Genomic DNA, 18,717 nt, shown 5'->3' on the forward strand with positions numbered 1-18,717 from the left:
CTGACTGGTCTATAATTCCCAGGGTTATCCCTATTCCCTTTCTTGAACAAGGGAACAACATTTGCCACCCTCCAATCATCCAGTACTACTCCAGTGGACAGTGAAGACGCAAAGATCATCGCCAAAAGCACAGCAATCTCTTCCCTCGCTTTCCGTAATATCCTTGGGTGTATCCCGTCTGGCCCCGGGGACTTATCTGTCCTCATATCATTCAAAATTTCCAGCACATCCTCCCTCTTAACCTCAATCTGTTCAAGCATATCAGCCTGTTCCACGCTGTCCTCACAAACGTCCAGGTCCCCCTCACTAGTGAATACTGAAGCAAAGTATTCATTTAGGACCTCCCCTACCTCCTCCGACTCCAGGCACAAGTTCCCTCCACTATCCCTGATCGGCCCTACCCTCACTCTGGCCATCCTCTTGTTCCTCGCATAAGTGTAGAACGCCTTGGGATTTTCCTTAATCCTACCCGCCAAGACTTTTTCATGTCCCCTTCTAGCTCTCCTAAGTCCATTCTTCAGTTCCTTCCTGGCTACCTTGTAACCCTCTAGAGCCCTGTCTGATCCTTGCTTCCTCAACCTTAAGTAAGCTTCCTTCTTCCTCTTGACTAGCTGTTCCACATCTCTTGTCACCCAAGGTTCCTTCACCCTACCATCCCTTCCCTGCCTCATCGGGACAAACCTATCCAGCAGTCGCAGCAAGTGCTCCCTAAACAACCTCCACATTTCTGTCGTGCATTTCCCTGAGAGAATCTGTTCCCAATTTATGCTCCCCAGTTCCTGCCTAATAGCATTGTAATTTCCCCTCCCCCAATTAAATATTCTCCCATCCCGTCTCACCTTCCCAGCTGACACCTCGCTTGCACTCTCGCTGCTTCAGAAAATTTAATGGCATATTTATTTGATATAATGATACTAGAGGATTTTATGGTTGTTTTTCATTTTTTGATTCATTCATAGGATATGGGTATCACTGACAAGGCCAGCATTTATTGCCCACCCCAATTGTCCTTGAGAAGATGGTGGTAATCTGCTGCAGTCCATGGTGAATGTACTCCAACAGTGCTGTTGGAGAGAGAGTTCCAAGAGTTTGACTCAGTGATGATAAAGGAACGGCAATATATTTCCAAGTCATGATGGTGTGTCTTGGAAGTGATGGTGTTCCTATGCGGCTGCTGACCTTTTCTTTCTAGGTAGTTAGAGGTTGCTGGTTTCAGAGGTGCTGTCGAAAAAGCCTTGGCTAGTTGCTATAATGCAATTTGTGCAGTTGTGTTGTACCGGTGATGAAGGGAATTAATGTTTATGGTGGTGGGTGAAGTGCTGATCAAATGCGCTATTTTGTGTTGGATGGTGTTGAGCTTGTTGAGTGTTAGAGTTGCACTCATCCAGGCATGTGGAGAGTATTCTATCTCACTCCTGATGTCCCTTGTAAGTGGTGCAAAGGCTTTGGGAAGTCGGGAGGTGAGTTACTTGCTGTAGAGTATACCCAGCTTCCAACTTGCTTTTATGGCCTTGTATTTATGTGGCTGCTTCAGCTAGTCCCACCCTGCCCTTTCCCTATGGCCCTTCAAATTTTTTATCTTTAGATATTTATTCAATTCCCTTTTGAAAGCCACACTTGAATTTTCCTCCACCACACTCTCAGGCAGTGCATTCTAGATCTTAACCACAGATGGATCAGATTGTTTTTTAATTGTCCACTACCATTCACAACTGTGGCAGGACTGCAGAGCTTTGATCTGATCCATTGGGTTGAGATTGCTCAGCTCTGTCTGTAGTGTGTTATCTCTGCTATTTAGCGTGTATGAAGTCCTGTGTGTAGCTTCACTTGGATGGCACTCCAATTTTAGGTATGCCTAGTGCTGTTCCTGGCATGTTCTCTACACTAGGCATTGAACAGGGTTGGTCACCTCATATGGAATTGATAGTGAGGGATATGCTGGGCCATGAGGTTACATATTGTGATGGAATACAATGCAAGTTGTTCTAGCATTCAGTATAATGCAACTCTAACAATCCATCTTTTCGCGAGTACAAAAATGTGAATGCTCTGTTCACAATCGTGATACCAATACTGATTTTCTCGTTCCTGAGAATTTTGTTAGTCAATATGTGGGTAGTGATATGAAACGGGAGGACTTTTTTTATCTTGATTTTGTGCCTGTTAGTTTATGACACAGAATTTTATACGTGAAAGACTTCACCAGATTATGGATGTAAGCAGGCATATTGCATGGTATACATATTTGTTTTGCAGCAGCTACAGTGGTGGTGGTATCTAGTAAGTGGCTGGATCCACCTCCCAGTAATTCCTCATGCCGTAAAATTAATAGCAAGTGCTAAGGAAACTCCAAATCACACATAGTAGTTAAGAACATGTAAGAACTGCCTCCAAAAAACCTGCAGGTTTGTAAATCTGTTTTTGTAAGATTTACTTGCTGATTTTTTTTTTAAATGTGGTTTCCCATTTTGAATTCCCCGCGACAGCCCGACCACATCCACTCAGCTGGGCTTGCAGCTGTCAGTCTGATTGTTCTAAAATTTAGCAGTTGAGAATTTTCTTCCATTTGAAGTTTTTGTTGCAATTTTTACTGGTTTCTTCTTGCCTTTTTCTCTGCTCTTTTACCGGTGCCTGATTCTATAGATGCCGGCTCATTAGGGCAAGGTACCATTCTTCATGTATAAATCTAGCAGGCAGTTCAGCTGTGAATAATGCAGCTAACCCCAATCTAGTCCTCACTTGATGCCAACGTGTACACTTCCAGAAGGGTCATTTATATCCTGGGCAGTTTCATTCTGTCTGGGTAATAGTGGAATCTATCCATGAGATCTCACCAAAGCCTTTGACCTCGTTAGCAGACGTGGTCTCTTCAGGCTATTAGCAAAGATCGGATGTCAACCAAAACTACTAAGTATCATCACCTCATTCCATGACACTATGAAAGGCACAATTCAGCATCGTGGCGCCTCATCAGACCCCTTTCCTATCCTGAGTGGCGTGAAACAGGGCTGTGTTCTCGCACCTACACTGTTTGGGATCATCTCACCGCTGCTCTCACATGCGTTCAAGTCTTCAGAAGAAGGAATTTTCCTCCACACAAGATCAGATGGCAGGTTGTTCGACCTTGCCCGTCGTAGAGTGAAGAGCAAAGTACGGAAGGTCCTCATCAGGGAACTCCTTTTTGCTGACGATGCTGCATTAACATCCCACACAGATGAGTGTCTGCAGAGACTCATCGACAGGATTGTGGCTGCCTGCAACGAATTTGTCCTAACCATCAGCCTCAAGAAAACTAACATCATGGGACAGGACATCAGAAATGCTCCATCCATCAATATCGGTAACCACACTCTGGAAGTGGTTCAAGAGTTCACCTGCCTAGGCTCAACTATCACCTGTCTCTCAATGCAGAAATCAACAAGCTCATGGGAAAGGCGTCCACTGCTATGTCCAGACTGGCCAAGAGGACGTGGGAAAATGGTGCACTGACACGGAACACAAAAGTCAGAGTGTTTCAAGCCTGTGTCCTCAGTACCTTGCTCTACGGCAGCAAGGCCTGAACAACATATGTCAGCCAAGAGCGACGTCTTAACTCATTCCATCGTCGCTGCCTCTGGAGAATCCTTGGTATCAGGTGGCAGGACCGTATCGTCGAGGCGGCTAACATCCCCAGCATATACGCCCTACTGAGTCAGCGGCACTTGGGATGGCTTGGCCTTGTGAGCCGCATGGCAGATGGCAGGATCATCAAGGACGCATTGTACAGCGAGCTCGTCACTGGTATCCGACCCACCGGCCGTCCATGTCTCCGCTTTAAAGATGTCTGCAAACATGACCTGAAGTCCTGTGAAATTGACCACAAGTCATGGGAGTCAGATGCCAGTGATCGCCAGAGCTGGCGGACAGCCTTAAAGGCGGGGCTAAAGAGTTGAGAGTCGAAGAGACTTAGCAGTTAGCAGGAAAAAAGACAGAGGTGCAAGGAGAGAGCCAACTGTGTAACAGCCCCGACAACCAATTTTATCTGCAGTGCCTGTAGAAGAGTCTGTCACTCTAGAATTGGCCTTTATAGCCACTCTCGGCGTTGCTTCACAAACCACTGACCACCTCTAGGCACTTACCCATTGTCTCTCGAGGCAAGGAGGCCAAAGAAGAAGAATAATAGTGGAATGCATATATCGAGTCTGTAGATGGTCCTACCAATCATGTGCCATGTTTATTTATAGCTAGCTAATATCATATTGATCATGTGCCAGTCAACGCATATGAACATAGGAATTAGAAGCAGAAGTAGGCCATTCAGCCCCTCGAGCCTGCTCTGCCATTCAATAAGATTATGGCTGATCTGTTTATATTTCGAATTCCACACTCCCATCTACACCCGATAACCTTTGATTCCCTTGCCTAACAAGAGTCTATCTACCTCTGCCTTAAAAATATTCGATAACCCCCGCCTCCACCAATTTTACTTTATTAATGAGAACTAATTGACTTGATACTACAGTTGTTCAGAACCCAAAATTTTAAATGCACATTTCAAAAAGTCATAGAAACATTAAAAAATAGGAGCATGAGTAGGCCAATTGGCCCTTTAGGCCTGCTCCGCCATTCAAAAAAGATCATGACTGATCGTCTAATTCAGTACTCCCCATATCCCTTGATCCCATTGGCATTAAGAAATATATCTATCTCCTTCTTGAATATATTTAATGACTTGGCCTCCACTGCCTTCTGCAGTATAGAATTCCATAGGTTCACCACCCTCTGAGTGAAGAAATTTCTCCCCATCCCGGTTCTAAATGGCATACCCTGTATCCCGAGACCCTGGTTCTGGACTCCCCAGCCATTGGGAACATCCTCCCTGCATCTAGCCTGTCCAGTCCTGTTAGAATTTTATAGGTTTCTATGAGATCCCCGCTCATTCTTCTAAACTCTAGTGAATATAGGCCTAGTCGACCCAATCGCTCCTTCTACGTCAATCCTGCCATCCCAGGAATAAGCTAGTAAATCATCTTTGCACTCCCTCCATGGCGAGAACATCCTTCCTAGGATAAGGAGACCAAAACTGCACACACTGCTCCAGATGTGGTCTCACCAAGGCCCTGTTTAACTGCAGTAAGACATCCTTGCTTCTGTGCTCAAATCCTCTTGCAATCAAGGTCAACATACCATTCGTCTTCCTAACTGCTTGCTGCACCTGAATGCTTGCTTTCAGCGACTGGTGTACAAGGACATCCAGGTCTAGTTTCACCTCCCCATTTCCCAATCTATCATTCAGATAATCTGTCTTTCTGTTTTTACAACCAAAGTGGATAACCTCACATTTATCCATGTTATACTGCATCCGTCGTGCATTTGCCCACTCGCCCAACTTGTCCAAATCACATTGGAGTCTCTTTGCATCCTCCTGACAGCTCACATTACTCCCCCAGCTTTGTGTCATCTGCAAACTTGGAAATGTTACATTTAGTTCCTTCACCCAAGTCATTAATATATATTGTGAATAGCTGGGGCCCAAGCACTGATCCCTGTGTTACTCCACAAGTCATTGCCTGCCACCCGGAAAAAGATTTGTTTACTCCTACTCTGTTTCCTGTCTGTCAACCAATTCTCAATCCATGCCAGTATATTACCCTCAATCCCATGTGCTTAAATTTTGCACACTAATCTCTTATGTGGGACCTTACCAAAGCCTTCTGAAAATCCAAAAACACCATATCCACTGGTTCTCCCTTCTCTATTCTACCAGTTACATTCTCAAAAAAACTCCAGTAGATTTGTTAAGCATGATTTCCCTTTCGTAAACGCATGCTGACTTTGTCCAATCCCATTTATGCTTTACAGATATTCTGCTATCACATCCTTTATAATAGACTCTAGCATTTTCCCCACTACTGATGTAAGCCTAACTGATCTGTAATTCCCTGTTTTTTCTCTCCTTTTTTAAATAGTGGGGTTACGTTTGCCACCCTCCAATCTGTAGGAACTGCTCCAGAGTCTAGAATCTTGGAAGATGACCACCGATGCATCCACTATTTCCAGGGCCACTTCCTTTAGTACTCTGGGATGCAGATTATCAGGCCCTGGGGATTTGTCAGCCTCTAACCCCATTAATTTCCCTAGCGCTATTTTTTTTTACTAATACTGATTTCCTTCAGTTCCTCCCTCTCATTAGACCTTTGGTTCCCTAACCTATCTGGGAGGTTATTTGTGCCCTCCTTTGTGAAGACAGAACCAAAGTCTGTATTTAATTGTTCTGTCATTTCTTTGTTCCCCATTATAATTTCCCCCATTATGATTTCCCCCATTTCTGACTGTAAGGGACCTACATTTGTCTTCACTGATCTCTTTTTCTCTTCACATATTTATAGAAGCTTTTACAGTCAGTTTCTATGTTCCCCGCAAGTTTGCTCTCATATTCCATTTCCCCCCACTTAATCAACTTCCTTGTCTTCTTTTTGCTGAATTCTAAACTGCTCCCAGTCCTCAGACTTGCTGCTTTTTCTGGCAATTTTATATGCCTCCTCTTTGGATCTAATACTATCCCTAATTTATTTTGTAAGCCACTGTTGAGCCACCTTTCCTGCTTTATTTTTGCACCAGACAGGGATGAATAATTGTTGTAATTCATGCACACGTTCTTTAAATATTATCCATTGCCTATCCACCGTCAGCCCTCTTAGTAAAGTTCCCCAATCTACCATAGCCAACTCACGCCTCATACCTTCGTAGTTTCCTTTATTTAGATTCAGGACCCTAGTTTCAGATTCAACTACTTCACTCTCCATCTTAATGAAAAATTCTATCATGTTATGGTCACTCCTCCTCAAGGGACCCCGCACAAGATTGTTGATCCTTTCTCATTGCACAACACCCAGTCTAGGATAGCCTGTTCTCTAGTTGGTTCCTCAACGTTTTGGTCTAAAAAACCGTCACATACGCACTCCAGGAAATCATCCTCCACAGTATTATTGCTAATTTGGTTTGACCAATCTAAATGTAGATTAAAGTCACCCATGATTACAGTTGTGCCCTTATTGCATGTGTCTCTAATTTCCTGTTTAATGCCATCTCTTATATCTCCACTGCTGTTTGGGGGCCTAAAGACAACCCCCAGCAATGTCTTCTGCCCCTTGGTGTTTCTTAGCTCCACCCATACAGATTCCACATCATGATTTTCCGAGCCCATTACCTTCCTCACTATTAATTTCCTGCTTTACTAACAACGCTACCCCATCTCCTTTCCCTTTTTGCCTGTCCTTCCTAAATATTTAATACCCCTGGATGTTCAATTCCCATCCTTGGTCACCCTGCAGCCATGTCTCCGTAATTGCAACTATATCATAACTGTTTATATCTATTTGCACTGTTAATTCATCTACCTTATTGCGAATGCTCCGTGCATTAAGACACACTGCCTTTAGACTTGTCTTTTTAACATTGTTAGTCATCTTAGCTTTATTTTGCACTATGGCCCCATTTGTTTCTCGTCCTTGTTTTCTCTGTCTTCCACTTCTTCTTACCTTTCTGTCTTTCATTTCTATCCTTGTTTCCCCCTCCTGTGTCTCCCTGCTCAGATTCCCATCCCCCTCCCATTCTAGTTTAAACCCTCCCTGACAGCACTAGCAAACACCACCCCCCCTGCCAAGGAAATTGGTCCCAGTCCTGCCCAGATGCAACCCGTCCAGCTTGTACTGGTCCCACCTTCCCCAGAACCAGTCCCAATGTCCCAGGAATCTGAATCTCTTCCCTACCCCCCCCCCCCCCCCCCACACCATTTCTCCAGTCACGTATTCATCTGATATATTCTACTTTTTCTTCTCTCACTAGCAGCTGGCACTGGTAGTAATCCTGAGATAGCTACCTTTGAGGTCCTACTTTTTAATTTACATCCTAACTCCCTATATTCAGCTTGTAGGACCTCATCCCTTTTTTTTTTAACCTATGTTGTTGGTACCGATATGTACCACAACAACTGGTTGCTTGTCCTCCCCTCTCAGAATGCCCTGCAGTCACTCACATTCTTGACCCTAGTACCTGGGAGGCAACATACCAACCTGGAGTCTCTTTTGCGGCCGCAGAAATGCCTTTCTGTTCTCCTTACGATTTAATCCCCTATCGCTATAGCCCTGCCACTCCTCTTCCCTCCTGTGCAGCAGAGCCACCCATGAACTTGGCTCTTGCTTCTTTCCCCTGAGCCATCTCCCCCAACAATAACCAAAGCGGTATATCTGTTAGGGGGATGGCCACAGGGGACTCCTGCACTACCTGCCTTCCTCTACTCTGCCTGGTGGTCACCCATTCCCTTTCTGCCTTTGCAGCATTTGTCTAAATGTGCTATCCACGACAATCTCAGCCCAATCACAATCTCAGAATTTCAGGTGATTTAGAGGAAGTTTTCAGCATGGACTTGTAACTTTGCTGAATGAATGATGTCTTTTTCATACTCCAATTATAAAACTGAACATAATCTTTCTATGCATCTGACCACTTCTAACTATTGTACTTGGGTTCAATAGTTTTATTTTCTGCAGTGACTGCTGCTGAAAGATGCGCATGTAGAATCATTAAAAGGATAATGTTCAGCTGTAATCTTCTGCGTGGTGAATAGTCTACTAATGTTCACTGTCTTGGCTCATGAATGAATTTGCCACTTTAATGAGATACTGGATGATGATCACCTGCGGTACAGTATTGCTAGCAGGAGTCTAGCTTCAGAGCAGCTGAAAGGAGAATATTTGTAAACTAAAATAAATTTTATTTTCTGGTTGGAAAAAAACTAAAATGCTCGAAATCTGAAATAACAGTAGAAAATGCTGGACCTCCAAGCAAGTTAGTCAATATCTGCAAAATCAGCTTACAATTCACATTTGTAGTCTTCATCTGTTCTGAATCTGTCTCCTGACTCCTGGAACACGCTTTACAGAACTTGAACAATGATTTCTGGTTAATCTTCCATTATTTTATGAAGGGTTTGATTAAGTAAATGGGGAGAAACTGTGTTACTTTACAGGGTTGGTAACCAAGGACACTGATTTAAGATATTTGTCAAAAAAAACTCAATGGGAAAATGAGAATTTTTTTTTACGCTATAAATTTGAAATGTACTACCTGAAAGAGTGCAGAGGCAGATTCACTATAGCTTTTTTTAAAAAAGGAATTGGATATATACATGATGAGAAATTATAGGGTTATGGGAAAACAGGAGTGGCACTAATTGGGTAACTCTCCAAAGAACTGGTACAGATACTATGGGCTGAATGGCCTCTTCTGTGCTGTATGGTACTATGTCCCTTACCCTATCACCTTGGGGGACATGAAACCATTTGGGGCCATATTTATCATTGCAGAAGTGATGTACTCTTTATCAAATCTCCAATCGCCACTCTGCTCCTGCACTTAACTATTCTCTTTGTCAACTACTTTTTCCACAAGTTGTGGTCTACCCCCATGGATGTCCTACCCTGAGGTTATTTTATTTTTTTATTTAGAGATACAGCACTGAAACAGGCCCTTCGGCCCACCGAGTCTGTGCCGACCAACAACCACCCATTTATACTAACCCTACAGTAATCCCATTTTCCCTATCACCTACCTACACTAGGGGCAATTTACAATGGCCAATTTACCTATCACCTGCAAGTCTTTGGATGTGGGAGGAAACCGGATCACCCGGCGAAAACCCACACAGGCACAGGGAGAACTTGCAAACTCCACACAAGCAGTACCCAGAATCGAACCCGGGTCCCTGGAGCTGTGAGGCTGCAGTGCTAGCCACTGTGCCGCCCGCTAATTAGATTAAATATTGGAAAACATCTCAACATAGTTAATTGCCCCAAGCCCCTGCGTTGAATTCTATCTTCCCACTTTCTTCCAGTTATCATCTATCGCCAACAGGGCGGATGTTTGCATTCAAAAAAATCTTCTGTGTCTCAAATAAAATTGCATGCTACACCAGAAATATTATTTATTGGGGAGGGGGGATATGAAAGTGTATTTAGCTCTTCGTGTGTATTTCTTTCATGCTTTGTACTATTTTATTTTGATTGATTTGAATTTAATGAAAATTTAAATATTTTGTGTTCATGAGTGTACTGCTTGTTTTGTAGCTTCTATTGAAATTAATGGGTCGAGGTTATTCTGTTAATGGTGTGATTTATGATCATATTTGTGAATTTTTAATTTGTTTGCTTTAGACTTAATTATCTTGGAGTTTTTGTAGTTTCAAACCAATATTTGAATAGAGGAGAGCGATGACAATGTGATACTTTTAACTTACCATTCCTTCCATTGAAATAAAATTGTATTGCTGTAGAAGCCATAGCCATTGTAAAAAGAAGTTTTTAATACATTCTAATGTAATGTGCATTACAAATCTGCTGTGGTGTGTCTAGAAAAGTATGGTGTAAAGATGTTTACTGTCAGATTTCATTGCTTACAGATAGTGTTGGCAGCTTTGAAAATATTCTTTGTGAAAATATTCCAGATTTACAGTAATTTTTTTATATTTATAAATTATAAATTTTCTTAAATGGCTGTGAAACAAAATTTTAATTGCTTTCTGTTGTCAAGGAATCATCAAATTATTTTTTTTTTGCAGTATGTGAGTGTAGAACAAGTCTATGATTGCCTGGGCATGCACTCTATTCCGAAAACACATAAGCAATGACTGACTTGGAGCAATACATCTTTTGCAAATGGCAAGGTCGGCTGTGGCCTGCAAAAGTAAGTTGGCTTGTTCATATGTCTTTTTCTTCCATAATTTTGGATATATTTTCTTTGTGGTACCATGTCACCAGGCTACAATCACCTCCATTTTACGCTTGTGTTCATTTTTATACTGAATGTTGTCCACATCTAAACCATATTCTTTAGCTCAGTGGCATTTAGCCTTGCTACATAAAACCCATTTTATAAACCTTTAACCACTTTATACAGATTTGTGTGTAATTGTAATTTTTAGTCATGCCTAATATTCTCAGCAATTTGTACACTCAGACTAAATGTGTTTGCTAATACCAGGCAACTGGAGACTTTTTTGCTAAGGTTCCAGACCCTTTAATTGGGACTGTTTTTTTCTGCATTTTTGACGAGTAATTTTGAAAACCGCATTGAAGGGCTAAGGCTCATAGTTCAGGACGCTTCACAGTTGAAAATAATAGAGCAGATGAAAGTAATGACTATGACGCCTAGTTTGGGCTTTCAAAACCTTTTTTAGAGTGAAAAAAGGAAGAAGACTGTCCTGCTGTGTAATATAGTTTGTGCAGCTTAAAGCTGTAATTAAACAGGCAGGCAAGAGGTGGACTTGAAATTTCTTAAAGTCTGATGAAATTTTTTAAAAGATCCATTAAGTAGCTCTGATAATGCATGAGAAATTGTGAGTCTTGCTGTTGTTGAAATGAGATACTTTACTGCATTTGGCTTCATATAGCTTTCATGGTTAACAAGTTGCTTAAAGGACAAAATGGTTTGAGATAGCCGAGCGCCTTCAATGGGACTAGCTCTGGGATACTTTTTTTCCCCACTCCTAATGTCATTCTGCCCTGATAACCATGTATCGCGCTTTTGTAACTCTAGATGACGCTAATAGGAGGCCATCTCTTGGAATTTAATTTTTAGGGAAAAAATTTATACTTACCCAAGTAATGAATCGGCACCAGCTATGAAAACTTGAGCTTCCACAAAAATTTCATATTGAACCCTGTTGTAAGCGAGCTTCCACTTATCAGTATTTATATCCCATTATTCATTCATTTACCCTCAGTCTTCCTCCCAAGATTTGTATAGATTTCGAAATGCTCAAACTTGTCTTCAGATTCCGCTCCAGTTTTGCCTCTTCCTGTCTTTGCAATCTCCTCCAACTCTACATTCCTGCTTAGATCAACCATTATTCCAAATTTTGCTGCATGTGTGTTTTAGCGTAGTCTATCATTAGTTGCAATGTCTTCAGCTATCTTGTCTCTAGATCTTCTCGTGCTAAATGTCTCCCTTGAAAACCCCCTAAAACCAGTATCATCATAATCCCTTCTATCCCTATGTCTTGCTTGGGTCTAATGCCCAACTGTAAAGGACATTGGAATATTTGCTAAATTAGTGGAGTTAGATATATACATGTTATTTCATTTCCCAGCAACCACTCGCGTCCTTATCTGCTTCATTTTGATATGGTATTTTCCTGCTTCCCCCCCCATCCTGCCCTCCCAATCAGTCACTGTCCACAAGTACCTCTGTATTCTCTAGCATCTTATCACAAGTTTTCTGTGATTGCTTTAGTCATGAGTATAATGCCATTCTTATACAAAAGGCAAACTGCTGATTGATGGCATGGCATGTATTTTGATACTGTTGCCTTGTACCACTATAATCAGAGATTAGTATGGGCAAATGTGGTAAAGTGAACTGTGGCAACAAAACAAAGAATCTATTTTTTTAAATTTGTAAAGAGAAAAGACCATCTGTGTTTATGAAAGGCGATCCAAACCTTGAAAATCAATGTTATGTATACCATGATATATGCACTCTCAAGGCAAATGAGAATGTTTGAAGTTCTAAAAGGATTAAGATTGAAATTAATTGAAGAAAATAGTCTTCTATCTGACACGTTTCTTCATTCTTCCTCCTATTCCTCTCCTTTCTGCTGTAGGAGTTGACTAAACTAGATTTAATTCTGAAGCAAAATACTATGAACGCTGGAAATCTGAAATAAAACAGAAAATGCTAGAAGCATTCAGGAAATCAGGCAGCACCTGTGTAGAGTAAAACAGAGTAAATGTTTCAGGTCAGTTTCCTTTCATCAGAACTGGGTGACCAGATTTTAATTCTGTTTACTTATTTGAGTGAGACGAGCTTTTATCAAAATGATTTTGCCCACTAGCCGGAATGAAGATGAGCTCATAATCGATTTAAATATGATCGAGTCCTTTTCTTTTATAGAACTTGTATTTTTTTTTTCTTCTTTCACCCCATACCCCAGTTTGTGGGTTGGAATGAAGGGCAGGGTTTGCCTGAAGTGCCCAGTGTTTTTCTTCTTTTGTTATGTTAGCTGCGACAGTTATTTCCTTTACATACTTGCATAGAGTGAGATTTAGGTGACTAAGTTCTTGCATGTTGTTTTTATTTTTTATTTAGAGATACAGCACTGAAACAGGCCCTTCGGCCCACCGAGTCTGTGCTGACCAACAACCACCCATTTATACTAACCCTACAGTAATCCCATATTCCTTACCACCTACCTACACTAGGGGCAATTTACAACGGCCAATTTACCTATCACCTGCAAGTCTTTGGCTGTGGGAGGAAACCGGAGCACCCGGCGAAAACCCACACTTGCAAACTCCGCACAGGCAGTACCCAGAATCGAACCGGGGTCCCTGGAGCTGAGGCTGTGGTGCTAACCACTGCGCCACTGTACCACCCACTACTTTGCTGGTAACTAATCAATTCAAAGTAGATGCAAGCGCAGTTGTAAATACTGAACCTGCAGGATATATGAGTTTAGGTAAAGAATTTCTGGATTGTTGCACATTTCCTGGAATGTAGTTTTCTTTTATGATTTAAATTTAATATTGTAGACTTCATAATAAGCAAGAATTTAGATTACTGGGCATGCCACTCTAGTCCCTGTCCTTGTAAATAATTTCTTCAACACTTCTGGTATTGTAGAAACCATGGTATAGAAATTGGTATGCTTAAAATGGTTTTTCAGAAGTAAGATGGGAGCAAAGCATATCAATTTAACAGTGGCACAACCTATGCCAAGTCTGCTCAGGTAAATTTGTGGACCCCTGTATCTGGTATCAGCCTCCAAGACTTAACACGGGCACTCGGTCTCTTAAATATGTAAATTGGGGCTTAACGCCTTTTGAAGAGCCCCATCCAGAAATGAGTCATCGGGCCTGCTCCACTCTGGATTCTGCAGTAGACCGTGAGGCTGCCAAAGAAAGGTAAGTTCATTTTTTAATCTTACCAGAATAAAATGTTCCTGTGGAATGTAACAAAAAAAAAAGGAGTGCCCTGTTCTCTGTCTCCCACCACCCCCCGCCACCTTACCTGAGATCTGCCAGTAAAACTGCTGGCCCAACAATGATCTCTTCGCTCTGGCGAGTTGCCTCTGGAGGCTTGTGTAGCTCTGGAAGCTGATGTAATTTTCATTGATCCTTGGCCCTTACGGTTCAGGCCCTCACGGTCAGGAAGTATCAAGTCTGGGCCTGAAAATGGGCCCAGGTAGAAATTTACTCCCATAACCTTTTTTCCCCTCTTGACTGTTTGTTTTTTTTTTCCTTTTCCTCCTGAATATATTGACTTCTCGCCGGGCACAGATTTTTGTCCAATGAGAAAGATGTTCAGTTGTGGTGGTAGTTGGCAGCTCTGATCCTATTCATGTCCAGTGTCCAAACACCACTTCCAGGATAGGTAGCAATCAGGAGGATCCTGCCAATTTCCCCCTTCCTCTCAACCGTGCCACCCACCTTCTGTTTCTTTTGTGCTTGATTGGAAGAATTTGCATATAGCACCTTCATTATCTGCAGACAACCCAAAGCACTTTAAATCCATTAAAGTAATTTTTGAAGTCTAAGCACGGCCAATTTGCACACGGCCAGATTCCACAATGACCAGAGAACCTGATTTGTGATGGTTGAGGAACACGTATTGACCTGGACAACTCCCTGCACATTTTCGAATAGCACCATGGGATCCTCCCTTTACGTCCACCTGAATGGGTAGAGGGGTTTAACGCCACATCTAAAAGACAGCACCTGCAACAGTGGAGCAAACTCTCAGTACTGCTCTGAATTGTCAGCCTGTATTATGCGTTCATCGAAGTGGGACTTGAACCACAACATTCTGAATCTGAGGCGATATCACTGGGTTGAGGTTGACACCTGGGCCTTCTACCACCACTTCAGTTATGATGGGCTCACTCTGAGCCATACGGATACCAGACTGCACAATCATGGAGTAAATTCTGTTGTCTAGACCTCTACCATAGTAGTTTGAAATCTCTACGTATGGCTGTTTTAAATAGAGTAGGTACATGTAAGCAATGGTTATGTCAGCACTTGGGTAGAGCATTTGTTTGCTCCAGCAGCAGCCGCCCCCCTTTGTGTTTTATATTATTGGGATTGGCACTGCTGGGGAAGACATTAGTTAGAACAAATTCCTTTGATGCCACCTAATTTATCTCGAAAGTTTCCTAGCAACAGATTGTTGTGTAAATATATTAACCTATCTTAAAAACACGACACTAGATTTGATTACACTGTCAAACTTCATATCCTTTGCATTAGGAAGTAGCTTTTAAGCAATACTCCTATTGCATGTCAACATCCTCATAGAAACCTGGTTCACCAATGGCAGCTACTTTCCCCTTACCGAGGCCTCCTCATCTGACTGTACGTTCCTTCACTTTCCCTGCTCAAACTGTTAATTGCCAAATCGCACCTTGGCTTCTCCCTTTGCTCTTCTGGTGCTGTCGCCTTCAAGTATTTCTATCATTTTGCATTCTTCTGCTTCTCACTATTTAGTGCTCTTTAGTATATTTCAATACCAAAGCTGTAAGTACGTCTATATCTATAATGAGATACTGTTTGTAAACTTTGTGTTCTGCATGTGTAGGACTGATATGTTACATAGCTTAGATCCCGGTATCTGTGGTGGTCTGTATAAATGCAGTTATTTGATTTCAGTTCTGCGCAAAGTGTGCTTTAGTGTCATATGTGAAGAGTAAATTTTATGGTGTGGCTTGGTTGCCATCTTTATGGCTCTTGCCTGTTTTAGATTTGTTGCGGTGCTGATTCGATGATCTAACTTTACAGTTGCTGCATCCAGGGCAGATTTCTTGCTGTTTCGTTAGGGTTGATCCATGTAGTTGGTTTAGCTCAAACAGTGGAATTCCTTCTGTATTTTTGAGCTTGAGAATAGCTGAAGGGTTTTGTCTTATGGATATGGTTGAGTAGGTTTTGGTTATGAAGTTTGGGGAAAAACTTCAGTTTTTGCAGTTATTCGCCCTGTTTTTAACCCAGCCCCTGTTCTGTTTAATACGCCTGGGTTTCACTCCGCAATGACATCTTGCATTAATAAAATACCTTTAACATAATAAGATGTCCCATGCCACTTCCCAGGAGCATTATAAAATAAAACGACAGCAAGTCACATAAAGTGATAAATATTGGGGCAAATGACCAAAAGCTTGGTCCAAGAGGTAGGTTTTGAGGAGTGTCTTAAAAGAAAAAAGTGAGGTAAAGAGGCAAGGAAGTTTAGGGAGGGAATTTAGAGAGCTTAGGTCCCAGGCAGCTGAAGGCATGACCGTCAATGCTGTTAATTAAAATCGGGGCTGCTCAAAAGGCCAGGATTTGTGACATTGGCTTCAGTCTTCCCAATATTTAATTGGAGGAAATTTCTGCTCATTCAGGACTGGATATCAGATAAGCAATCTGACAATTTAAAGACAGAGGAGGTGGTAGGTAGTAAGATAGAGCTGGGTGTCATCGGTGTGCATGTGGAAACTGCTGTGTTTTCGGATGTCATCGCCAAGGGGCAGCGTGTAGTTGAGAAATAAAAGGAGGCCAAGATAGATCCTTGGGGAACACCAGAGATAACATCTGGGAGTGGGAAGCGAAGCCATTGCAGGTGATTCAGTGGCTGCAATTAGATCATAATGCAACCAGGCAAGTGCAGTCTCACCCAGCTGATGGTGGAAATGTGTTGGAGGCGGATGGTATAACCAACCCTGTCACCGGCTGCAGACAGGTTGAGAAGGGCGAGGAAGTATAGTTTTCCTTTGTCGGTCATATAGGATGTCATTTGTGACTTTGATAAGAGCCGTCTTGGTACTGTGGCAGGGGCAGAAACCTGATTGGAGGGAATCGAGCATGAAGTTCCGGGATATATGGACATGCATTAGGGAGGCAACAGCACATTCAAGGACGTTGGAGATGGTATGGTAATTTGCAGCGACTGTGGCATCCAGAGTTGGTTTTTGAGGTGAGGGGTGATAACGGCAGATTTGAATGATAGCACAAAAGCTGAGGAGAGAAAACTGTTAACAATATCAACTAGCATGTGAGCCAGGAAGGGAAGTTGGGAACTAGAGCCATATGTGTCCTGCATGGCTGAATGTACCTCAGCTTGGTTATCTCAACTAGAGAGAGAAATGGTATGAGATTTCGCATTACAGCTCTGCCTGGCCTTTCTTATATTTGTGGTCCATGTGAATGGCTCAAAATTAATTTTTAATTAGGTAATAGTTTTTTGGTCCTTGATTATGTTCTCTGATGTATGGGGCCACTTACCCAGCAGAATTTCGTAGATGATCAGCAGTGCCAAAGGAAATACTAACCCAAGGCAACTTTCAACTGAGCTCACAAACTTGGTTAACCTAAGCTCCATTTTGTAGAAGAAAACTTTATTTCCCCAAGACCGCGATAACCAAGCTGTGGCCCATGGTGCCATGCAGTCCAAGAAACCTAAGTGATTTCAGTCTATTTGGGCCCAGCATATGAAAATCTAAAACAATTCTGTTCCATGGAAGCATTTCACTATTGTTTTTAATTTCAGTTTCCAGCATTTGTTGCTTTTCTTTTATCCTTTTTTTAAAAAGAATATTGCCTTAAACATTCTTTTTGTATTTTTAACTGTTCTGTTGCTAAAGGATTACATTCTTGCTGTGGAAGTTAACAAATACATGAAAGGTAAGATTCATGTAGTATGTGTATAATTTCTGCTTTAACATTTGTGCATTTAGTTAACCTCACACTTAACTAATTTATTTGTAGCAAATAATCAGCTACTGTAAACACTAATTTTCCATAATAACCTTTTTAACATAACCCTTTTAGTTTACAAAATGGGCCAGATTTTAAAGGTCTTGTAGTAGTAAGTGGCTAGAAAACCAAAGTAGCACCGTTGAAGAAACACTTGATTTAACTGATAGCTGCAGCTGCTTTTTAAATCCAGTTAGTTTTCTGAATTTGGCCTGTATTGAAGAATTTTCTCAATTTAAGTCTTTCCATTTTTTTTCTTACTATTCTTGTACCTAATTAGAAACTTTTTATTTTACCCCTTTTCGGTTTAGATTATTTATTTTTGATATCTTTCCCTGTCTTCCTCCCTCTTCATCTTCCCATGTGGCAGTCATGTGATATCTGCAGTAGTTCATTTTTAAGATGCCTGATCTTTACTGGATGCCTCAACTGCATAGTTGACATGAGAAACTTACTTCAGGAGAAATTGGTACATGTATCTACCTTGTAAACCTTGATTCCAGAATATACACGAGATTTTCTGTTTTCATTATAAATGGAATAAACGATGCATTCCAAAGTGACTGGGGGAAAGGGGTTAAACCCTAAACTAAAAACGAAGGATGGTCCCCAACCTGCCGCATAAATGCCCATTGCTGTTTTTACAGCAGTGGGTATCAAGTGCAAATGTCATGACTTGGAGAGTTGGGACACTCTCTATTAATGTATTTAAATCACACTCCCACAGTGCATGTGGGAGTCTGTTTTAAATTAACAAAGTGACTCCGAACAATGCAGAGCATGCGCAGAGCAATCGCGGACGTCATCAATGTGCGCAAACATTTGCCAGCCTGCCAGTATGAATGCACGTACGTGACGACATCACGCCACAATGGCAGTCTTCATTCACCTGCACAGTACCCTGCTCCCTCCCGCCTTCCCGCAGCCACTTGCTCCACCACCCACCCCCCACCAACTA

The 18,717-nt window shown here is 41.9% G+C and overlaps 1 protein-coding gene across 1 annotated transcript in view; it reads left to right on the plus strand.

Annotated features, from left to right (window-relative positions):
* LOC137351435 (PWWP domain-containing DNA repair factor 3B-like) overlaps positions 1–18,717 on the plus strand; it is a 55,849-nt gene that overhangs the window by 12,276 nt on the left and 24,856 nt on the right. Inside the window, exon 2 of the mRNA XM_068015880.1 lies at positions 10,598–10,722. Coding sequence (XP_067871981.1) covers positions 10,663–10,722 — 60 coding nt within the window. The 5' untranslated portion in view covers positions 10,598–10,662. The remainder of the gene's footprint in view (positions 1–10,597; positions 10,723–18,717) is intronic.

The sequence above is a fragment of the Heterodontus francisci genome, chromosome 36, assembly GCF_036365525.1.
Source record: "Heterodontus francisci isolate sHetFra1 chromosome 36, sHetFra1.hap1, whole genome shotgun sequence".
In the NCBI taxonomy this organism is placed as follows: Eukaryota; Metazoa; Chordata; class Chondrichthyes; order Heterodontiformes; family Heterodontidae; genus Heterodontus; species Heterodontus francisci.